At 42.6% G+C, this 10,774-nt stretch overlaps 1 protein-coding gene across 2 annotated transcripts; it reads left to right on the forward strand.

The window, feature by feature from the left end:
• Positions 1-467: 467 nt before the first annotated feature.
• zgc:113279 (uncharacterized protein LOC553749 homolog) lies at positions 468-8,060 on the forward strand. Of its 2 annotated transcripts, XM_048982144.1 has the most exons (12): positions 468-892; positions 1,160-1,281; positions 1,434-1,464; positions 1,599-1,645; positions 2,927-3,549; positions 4,031-4,060; positions 4,644-4,749; positions 4,968-5,114; positions 5,384-5,444; positions 5,842-6,032; positions 6,780-6,872; positions 7,126-8,060. In XM_048982144.1, the coding sequence occupies exons 1-11, from the start codon at positions 706-708 to the stop codon at positions 6,843-6,845; spliced, it is 1,611 nt and encodes a 536-aa protein (XP_048838101.1). In that variant the 5' UTR covers positions 468-705; the 3' UTR covers positions 6,846-6,872; positions 7,126-8,060. The 2 variants fall into 2 exon arrangements, with proteins under 2 accessions (XP_048838101.1, XP_048838102.1); XM_048982145.1 differs by lacking the exon at positions 4,031-4,060 and having other exon boundaries at positions 469-892.
• The last annotated feature ends 2,714 nt before the right edge of the window (positions 8,061-10,774 follow it).

Raw genomic sequence — 10,774 nt, forward strand, 5'->3', positions numbered from 1 at the left:
TGAACATTATACAAGATTATAAATTATACAAGACTCTTTCACAGTTTCCCTAGTTTGTACATATTGTATTTTTAGGAGCAAGGCCAGATTATCATATTAGAATAAATCCCGTGAAGGTTTCTAGTGCTTGTTTTAGTGCTTGTAAAATTTTCAACGTCTTAAGTGGTCAGAGGCCAGCACATTGACGGTTCAATCTATCAAACTATCAGTTTTAAAAAGCTTACTCGTAGCAAACTACTACAGGTTGCTGTCGAGCTGTCAGTTCAAAGTGAATATATATAGACGCAGAAAAAATGAACGTGAAAGCGATACTTTACATAAACAACCATGTATCTTTCAGTGAAAGTTACTTTCAATAGCGAGCCACGCAAGACATCAAAACGGGCGGAAATATGGATTCAGACAAACTAGAACTCCTTCGGTTTAGTTCTCAGTCCACGCCCAGATATACAATGCGAAATATAAAACCGCATGCTGATTTACCGCCTGGGACTTACAGGTGAGATGCTCAGAGGGAGCCCATCTCCACTTATTGCCTCATGCTAACATACTGAATGCATAACATTTAGAAATCAATAGCCGCTTTTTCTTACGTGGGCTTCATTCTCAAGTCTTCATCCCAAGCAGTTATTAAAATAGCAGAATTCGCAGGGGACCGATAATACTGGCTGAAGATCCAATCGAGGGACAATTTGTTCTTGAAAAATGCACGAACAGGGACAGGATGTGGGTGTCCGAGGTGATGCTTTTTACCCCAGCGATTGTTCGCCGCTGTCAGGAGAACCTGCTACGTCCAAAAGCGAACCAGACTCGCCGCTTTGCGCCTCCAGCCAGACGAAGAACTTGGGGGAAGACGACGCTTTGTCAGGGGAGACGCGAAACTCCCAAAAAGGTTGGCTTGTAGTTTCCGGATAGTCTCAGCTGTATATCCGAAATTCATTTTCTAATAAGTTCATGATCAATTCATACATTGTTATCCCGATGACATGCTAATTAATATCATATAGAAGAGATCAATCTATATGTGCAAAACATCTGTTTTACATGTTATTTCAGTATGTGTTGCCGAAGTTAGTAGCGTGACTGTTTATGAATAAGCTCACAACGTGAGATGCCGTTTATGTGAACTCAAGTTAGTCTAATGTTCCTGTTTTCTCAGGTTGTAAAATCTCAGAGCCTAAACCTGAGAAACGGTACTTGGGAGTCCGTGTGAGAATGCCAGTCAGGGACATGCTTAGACGGATACGCATCGCCAAGGGGGTGGACCCGGCAGCACTGCAGGTGGTCACATCTCTGCTGCCCTCGGTTTAGCTTCGGCGTTTACCATGCAACATGTTCTCTTGCCCTTATCCATATTATAATTATAACGCTAAAAAGTATGAAATTTCTTTTTATTGACAGGCTTACGTTCTAACGACTTTCCTTTTCAATAGGGCACCACAGGAAAAACGTCGAAAGGCTCAGGTATTGAAATAGACTAGGCCTATTCATTTTCAAATAATAAATGGTATAAAAATGCATCAGAACGTTAGCTGAGCTTTATAAATGCACATTTAAAAACGCGTTGTGCATGTTTTAAAATGCAATTATTTTTGCAGGGGAAAAGAAACGGGTACCTTCGAGTGGAGATCGCCGCAGTAGGGCGGTGAGTTCAGGATTACGACGTCATTAAATTAGGACACGTGTCCCTAAATGGAGCCCTTGTTACCTGTTATTGATTATGTCCAAGCAAGGGCGTAGGCTTGGTTTCTACATTGGTAAGGTCCAAGTCTCACACCCCTCAGGGCATGGGGGGCCACGGGGGGTTGGATTCCCCAAAGTTAAATTTACAAAATGGTGGTGGGGAGGAAAATTTAATTGGTAAATTGTTGCTTATGTTCTGTAATTGACTGTTATGATCCCGGATCAGAATTTCCGTTAACAATTTAGTTTAACTTCTGCTTCTTAACTCTTGATAAACTGATACTAATCATTTGATAATGTGTTACTTTCATACGTTGCTCTTGCTATTTACAAATCTCTTTCGTAAAATAGGAGTAAGATATCGCTGTAAAACATTTTGGTATCACTTTCCAATAAGACAACCCTCAAAAAGGGTTTATAAATGGTTTATAATCAGGTTATTAATTAGGTTGTAACACTTTGTAAATTATTAATATTGAATAGAAATCACCACTTTTTTTTTATTAATGAATTACCTGCCATTTATAAGTGAAAAGAGATCCTTATTGTAAAGTGTTACTAACATTTCTAAATCTAGTAAGATCTTTTCATTTACTAATATATTATCAAATGATTAGTAACAGTTTATTAATCAGATCATTAAGGAGCAGACCATTAAGGTTCAGGTCCAGGCTAATTTCTGAGTATTCTTATAAATGCATTACTTTGTAACTGCAAGTAACTTATAAGCTCTTTGGTAAATACTTTGAAATGATTAATATATCTTGGTAATACATACCAAAATTTGATGGTAGGTGAATCTTTTTATTTACTAATATATTATCAAATTATTAGTAAGAGTTTATTCATGGTTATGGTGCAGACCTTAAACTGAAGTGTTACCAAATATCTCATTCCTGTCCTTAATGTATAAAAGTGGAAAAGGCTTCTCTTTAAATCGTTCTGGTCTTTCTGTGGTTGTCTAGTGGGCCAACCTACACCACATCACTTAAGAGAGATGCCTTTATATGCTGTCTCAGTCAAATCTAGAATGCAGTGCTTCAGTGAAGCCAACGAAAACAAATATGAAACAAGGCCGGCTTACATTTAAGTGTGTGGAGCTGCAGACGAATGAGTAAATTAAAGATGAAGCTGTTTGATGAAAAAAATCTAACCGGTTTGTTTGAAGAAGGTAACGTACAAGTGACTGGTCGCATTTTCTGCACGAGTACAGAAGTTGGTTAAGGAGTTTTTTTTTCTTCAGAATAAAAAACAAATCAAAAGCCTGGAGGACCTGGCCATTATCGTGGAAGTGCTAGAGGAAGACCTCAAAGCCAGCAGAAGGAGATGCCCTGAAAGGGCCTTTTCGGCAGCCATCTTCTCTGGGTGGGAGGAAGACTTTAGAGGGGAGGATTTCCCCTGTCAAAACCAAATGTTCAAACACAGTCATAGATCGAGCCCAGCTGTGATGCAGGAGAGCCCAACGCCCTCAGAGGTCTCTCCAACAAGCCCCACAAATCAAGCATGGAGCTTCTCTCCAAATCCAATGAACACAGAAGACATGGTCCCCTCTCCCACCGTTTGGGGCAGCCTTTACAGTGACGACTCGGAGGAAAGGTTCCCCAGCCCCCAACCAGCCATGGCCCTCCCAAACAGCCATGCCAAATGGCTGGGACCATCACCCCCAGACTCCTCCCCTAACAGCCCCCAAGACCTCCGTAGGGAGCGTCTCCAGGACCAGGGAGTCTTCCCCACCAGCTGGGCCAGTCAGTTGGCTAGTGACTGGGATGGAATGTCTTTTTTCTTGTTCCAGCTGCAGAAGCAGGAGTCACTGCTAAGGGGAGTTCCTGAGAAGGAGCTCCTGGCCACGGATGACAAGGGAAGAACGTAAGTTGTCCTTCGGCACCCCCTTCGATTCGCTATCATGTGGTACAGCAGGGCCGTGTAACATGACATGGCCATTTTGAATCTAGCCTAATCGTTAATGGGTTTTATGAATTCACTTTCGGAATAGACACCTCAGGTGACATGCTACATCCCACAGGGCTGTACTTGGTAAGGAATGGATCTGTTGTGGTAGTGCAGTCCTGTGATCGCTCAAAAAATTACTTGTATGATGGAAAATATCACGACTACCTATTTCATGGGGAGGGAAAAACAATATGTTCACATTGATTCTTCTACCATGACAGGCAAGACATTACTTGTTTGCTCCTTAGACTTGGCTTGAGAATGATCTCAGCCCTTCAGCTGCTCTGTAGGCTGAAATTAAGTTTGCTATTATGTGTGAACTATGCACAATCAAACTCTTGAAAAATACCGGCCTTTTATATATATAAATCCCCTGTGTCATTATATACCTTTACAGCACAGCTGCATATTTTTGGAGAGCCAGGAGGTGGGTTGCTTACTCGTCTGTTGACTTTCCAAGGAATATTACTCAGTGGAGATATTAATCTCTTATTTTTCTGGAAAACAAGTCCAGCATAGATCCTGAACTGTGCCTCCAGTGAAAACCTTTATCTGACTCATAAACCAAGCATCTTCTTTCTGTCATGTCTGCATGCAATGACATATGAAACCACAAAAATCAGAGATTTCCTAGAAAATTATCTGTAATTCTTCCTCATAAGTCCCAGTAGGTGTCTGTTACAGGATGTGCATGTTAGCCCCTTCTCTAACCCAGCAAAAAAGTTAGAATAATTCTACAAAGTCACTGTGATTCAGGATCTGCCCTGTTTGAATGCCTTAGTACCATAAACCAGGGCTTTCCTAGTCCCTTACGGGTGCAGCAGTGCTCCATCCTCAGATACATTAATCTGTCATTTTATTTCACTAAAGCCACAGGTGGTGTGTCGCCAAGGATAAGCTGGGAGGTGCTTAGGGGGGCAGAGCAGCATGCTCCCTGCTGACAGGGGGTCATCTGTGGCCCATGTATGAAATGAAGAACTTTTGTAGCAAATGCCCACTCCTTTTGCTAGACTGCTCCACAGCGCAGTGACTGAAGGGAAGAGAGCACTGGCCCATGTGATTGCCAGAAGAATGGCAGCTGTAAACCAGCTGGACATCAGAGATTCAGGCGGAAAGGTAAAGCAAAGGATCCGGCATGTGGTGCATCAGTTCTCTGGAGAGGGTGCGGCCATGATCGGCTTACAGATCTGCTGCACGAATCACCGATGATAACAGTGCAAGATAGGACTTTGTATCTGTTGAGAATTCTTGCAGTGAGAGTGGGTTCCTAGAACACTGTGAAAAGTGAGGCACCGGTTGGTCATCTCAAGGGTGTCTGGCTCTTCCTGTTCCAGACAGCGCTTCACTTGTCAGCCCAGAGGAACCAGCACTTAATGGTGGCTGACCTGCTCTTCTTTGGTGCCAATGTCAACCTAAGGGACAAGTCTGGGAAGACGTGCCTCCATCTCAGTGCAGAAAACGGCTACGTCAGAGTCCTGGAGGTAAATGAGAGACCATGACTGTCTCAGCTGGCCCCTGCGTTGACAGCTTACCCTGACTTCCGTGCGGGTTTTATCGCCGGACCGCGTTCATTTTTATTACTAGCTTTGGATGCGTGTTGGCAGGTGATACCTTCCCCTGAAGCAGCCCATTGTTTACTCAGTTCACAGGATAATTCAGATGAAGCACCACGCACCAGCAGAGCCGCTCCCAAGCTCCCAACCAGCAAACTTCCATATGAATCCATATATTTTGTTTCTTTCTGTTATAGGTTTTGAGACAAGCGGTACATAACGGCATGTATTTGGACATCGAAGCCAGAGATGCGAACGGTATGTATGACAAAAATAAATCGATTTAAAAATCACGAAACACGATGTGCACAGCAAACGGAAATGGGCCCAAAATAAAACGAGCACGGCACCTTGGCTGCTCACTCCTCATTCGAAACACGATTCATAAATAGTGCCTCTGTATCTATAGTAATATGTTCTTCTGCTCAGTGATTGAAATTACAGTTCACACTGCAGGGAGAATATTAACTTCATCTGTAAGAATTTACAATACCTTAATATCCTGTAAGAACAAAAACATGTGGCCGTTTATTGCACCAGTTTCCCCGCGCTGCCTGTGCCTGGTGAATTACCGGCTTGCACTCACATTCATGAACATGCACACCTTCTTCATCTCCCTCCCATCTGTCCCCCCCCCCCACCCCCACCCCACCAGGGATGAGCGCGCTGCAGTGTGCCTTGAACGCACTGGATGCAAACACCAGGGCTCTGGGGGGGAGCGTGGCCCCCAGCCAGATGAGGCTGCACATGCTGTGCAGGGAGCAGCTCCTGGACTCCCTGGAGTGCATGCTTCACATGGGGGCCGGCTGGCGCGGCCCGGGCCCCGCCCAGAGCTACGCACTCGCTGTAAGCTGTCCTGACGTAGCCGGAGCTGTGTCATAGCGTGCCAGTCTGACTCAGAGTGACTGCAGAAATGTGTTTTGACACCACCTTGGCAGTGCCTAGCTTCCTGGGAAGAAGTTTTTAAAACATAACCTCAGAAAAGTGAGTCTCCCCTTCAGAAAGCTGCACTGACAATCTGCCTGTCATGAAAGGTGATGGTATGGAACTCAGAGAAGACAAGGCAGGCCACGGATTCAGAGAGACTTCACTTGTTCTTCTTATGTTATGTTGTCAGCTTTTTCCAGGGGTTTAAACATTTTAACTCGTCGACTGAAACAGTCTTAGGAAGCAATAATTTAAAATAACATTCTTGACAATTGTTTGGTATTTTTCCAATGAGCTGAGCTCCAGGAGGGGAACATTAACTCAGAGTGTATAAGCACTGAAAATGAGCATCGCAGAAGTCAGAGCAGAGTGGTAAATTGCAGTTGACAGGTGTATCTGCTCCCTGTGTTTACCTTACCATCTTAAAATTAGCACCGTTGCTATCATAGAAACTTACATCTCCTCCAGTAGCACGTTTAGTGTGCTGCCTTTAAAGCCCATCGTCACACCTGTCTTTGAGGTTTTGACAAGAAAAGCCCATAGTCTGTCATGCAGAAAAGTGACTTGGTTGGCATGAAGTATTTGCCTGGGAAGCCATTTCCTTACAGAGGGCACAGATTTGCTCTGCCGTTGACAGACATTCGTTGTCGACTTCCTCCTCTGCAGGACCATGAGGGCCAGCTGGCCCGTAGCTCCGTGTGGGTCCGGCCCACGGAGGGAGCCCTGCTGTAGGGGCACCAACCTGACACAGTGTGGGAGGTGAGTGACAGCAGGCAGCTGCAGAACTCACACTCTACACTTAACACTCATCACCTTAATGGTCACTTTTTTATTAGTTTGTTGTAGCTGTTATTCAGATGAATTTTTTTAAATAGTTCCAGTTAAGTACATCTGTTCAAGGACTCATGGAGGACATCTGAAGGCTGAGGATTCACACGACAACCTCCCTAACTAAAAAAAATCCCCTATGCCTAAAACATCGTGACATGATTCTTTTCTCCTTCTTTTCCAGGTAAATCCACATTTATTTCTGCCAAGAAAGGCAGCCCCGAGAACTGACAGTACATGTTTTTGAGTCGGCACAAGCCTGAGCACATCTTGGAACAAAGGTCCTTTTGGCCTGAGCAAGAACCCATTAGCCTTAAAGAAAACCCACCTGCCATTGACAGATCAGTTCAGTTTGCATGATGCTTATATGCTGTTCCAAGGTATGCCTCAGATTTTGCGTAATGCAACCAGAGTTATAAAAGACAGGCACCTGGGGACAGACCCTCGGATTCCGATGACCTTTTGCAAGACTGGTTTCATGTTAGTTGGTTTCTGTGAAACTTCCATAGTTTGTTAAATTAATGCAGTAAAGTTGAAAAACTGAAAGTGTAGCGAGTCACTGCTTCAGTAAAGTGACCCAGATGCATAGTAATATTTCTCTGCTTCTTGTCTGCAGACAGATGAAGCAATTTCAGTGAGTACAAAACTGATGGTGATTATGCTGACAGTCAACATTTACAGTTAAGCTTCAGCTGATGTTTTCTAACTATTTCCTGCAATTTATGATGATTAAACAAAGGTACTTTCTAAAGATAAACCTATCAGAGTATTTCCTATGGGATTGTTTAGAGAGTGTAGTTAGATTCATTGTACTTGGAGGAGTATCTGCTTCTAGAAATACATTTATAGTTTTAAGGATGTTTTTCAGATGTCCAGGTATTATATGTTATGAAACATATAGTTTTAGTTTGAGAAATGCAATAGTGTAAACCATAATTATTTTACCTAGACCAGGATAAGCAGTGGATGAATAAGAAAATAAACGTAATGAATTATTTTACAGGGTTGCATACGCACACCGGCTAAGCAAGCAACCTTACTAAAGGACCTGTAACATTATATGTATTGAACCTGTCAGACTGACGTAGATCAAATAAAGGACAAAGTGGAAAAGAAAAAGCTCTGGTTAAGAACTGATTTTACGGTCTTTTTAACTTCCAAAAAGAAAAGAGAAAAAACTCGCCTATCTAGTCTAAGATTCTAATTTACAGACACAGCAGAACATGGCTGTTTCACTCAAACACCAAAAAAAAACAAACATTTGTTTTACTTACGAACGTCTTGAGTAACAGATAAAATCTGACAGCAATCCTGTTGCTATTGATTACATTCAGTGAGTCTAGTTTCCTGGAATGGGGTTTGAGGGGAATTCCACCAAAGCTCTGCTCTGTCACGTTGACAACGACTGTATTGTGTATCTTGATAAATTAAAGCTTATTTCGTTCTTTTTATATTTCGTTAACTGAATCGCGCGGTTGCACGAAGCCCACTAACAAATGGGCTAGTTTTGCAGTCCTCCTCGGCAGCTTCAAGTCTCTGTAGGAAAATGAGGATTATAACCGGGGAAAGGGAGTGTGCAGGCGGCCAGTGTAAAAATCATGACTGGAATGTTGTCTTAAAGGATAAATCACATCCATATACTGTAGACGGACAGGAAAACACGCAGTGGGCGTTGAGGCTGACACTCGTGCATAGACTCACACAGACTCTCGATAGAAGTCGGAACGGAAAGTGGAGACAGGTTTCAAAAAAACGGAAGGCCAGCGGCTGCACGTGCTACATTTCTCGTCTGGATATAATAGATGCTTTTCATCTAGTTGTGGCCGAAATAAAATCTGTAGCAGGACCGTGATTACGGGTAAGACACATCACCCCTTTCCCTTCTGGTGCTTTCCGGTCAGCTACTTTAACTTGGAAATGCCACGAGTTCAGTTTCATAATTCACCTGCCCCTAATTTAACGCACATGACAGCCCAGTGTCGAAATATTATTTTTTCACAGATATGTTCATGCACTTAAAAACTTTGCATTGCGTATGATCTTATTGCAGTGTTCAGGAATCGCTATTCAGTGTAGCAAATAATGCGAAATTGCCATTAATGATGTGCTAGCTCCTGGAAGCATCCAGGCCAGGATTCACGGAGGATGTCATGGCATTATCGTGTTTCATGACCGCAGGGTAGCGCACACAACTGCCTACTTCTCACGCATGTTTACCTAACAGATCACTCAGAAGCTGCTGGAACGAGATTAAATGCGTCTGTGGCACCTGCGAGGCAATTTTGAAGAGCAAAATAAAGCCGTCTTAAAGCAGATACGTGGAATTTAAACTTTAGTAACATCGAAGCGAAGACACTCCTTTGCTATAATGACAGTTGCACCCCAGGCGACGTGACCACACGCCTTACAAGTGATCGACCTAAAACTAGTCAGGTCACGTGTTGTCGCTCATGTCTGATGAGCCCGCTGTTTTACCGTATATTTCCCTTGCAAAAGTGATGGATTTAATTATTTCTGTAGTAAATGACATACATTTCAAAAGAGCCAATCTATTCTCATTTCCAACGTGATCTACTTCTCCAGAAGAAGTTTTTAATATTCCTTCTTCTATGTGTTTGATTAGCACAGGTAACGCATATGACGTTCGAAAATGCTTCGTTTGCCAGTTTTATAAGTATGAACTATCAGCAAATCAGGAGACGGTATGTACAGAACTGGGGGCAAGAGTTTCAAACTCGCAGCGCTGCCCCTGGGGTACTTAGTCTCCATTACACCTTGTTGACTGGTTTGAAATTCGGTGGTGTATTACAGTTACCGGATAATGCTCTATCCTCTTTGCATTACTAAAATCATCTCTGTTGAAAAGCCTTGTCTTATTCCCACGGTGTACTTTTCTGAATATGGGAATAATTGTGCAGACTTCAAACCATTAAACTAATTGTTACAAAACGTCCGGCACTAAACACGTGACTCTGGGCAAACCGAATAATTGCAGATTATAGGCCTAATGATAATGATGAAGTTTGATTACACCTTCCACGGAATAATGTGTCCATTTCTTACCGCAAATTCAATCCTTAAATAAATATATTTTAAGAACTTTAACAACAAATTGTGTTCTTTTTTTCACGGATTTGAATGGATGCATAAGCCGAACAGTTGCAATAATTCCCCACATTTTCCCGTATTTCAATAGGCCTACAATTAACCTAGTAGGCACAATGCCCCCCAGCGAAATGGCAGTACCATAATTATAGCGGCGTTGTGCCAGTCAGTTTAGGTAGGCGCGTGCTTACAAACTCAATTTTCTGTAACCGCTTGTCTCCGGGGGTCCGGGGTCTATAAGGCGGAGGCTAAAGGGCGGAAGTCAATGACCAACCCAGAGCGGGGCCCCATCACAACACAGGCCATGCCTACCCAATATTTAGAAGAAAAAAGACTTTTGTTTTGAAATGTTTAAATGTAAATTTAAGGATATATCAATGTGAAATACACAAAAAATAAATTAACCGCCCAGTCTATGCCTTTACAACAAAGCAGTCACATCACCGATTCCTAAAACAATAAGGAACGAAACAGTGCCTGTGAACCAGCCTTACAATTTAAATTCTGCAATACTATTTCAATAAGAATACAGGTGGATTTAAATTCTTACATCGTATAGCGCCCCCTATAGACTGCAAAGGCTATCCATCAAACTAATCTTCGCTTCAGGTCACCGCTGCCACTGAGAATAACCTCAACCTCTCATTAAATGGAAAAAATATATAGTACATTAATCCTTAAAACTAAAAACAAAAGGAATATAAATTACTCACTGAAATAGCCAAAGA

Source organism: Brienomyrus brachyistius, chromosome 17 (assembly GCF_023856365.1).
Source record: "Brienomyrus brachyistius isolate T26 chromosome 17, BBRACH_0.4, whole genome shotgun sequence".
In the NCBI taxonomy this organism is placed as follows: Eukaryota; Metazoa; Chordata; class Actinopteri; order Osteoglossiformes; family Mormyridae; genus Brienomyrus; species Brienomyrus brachyistius.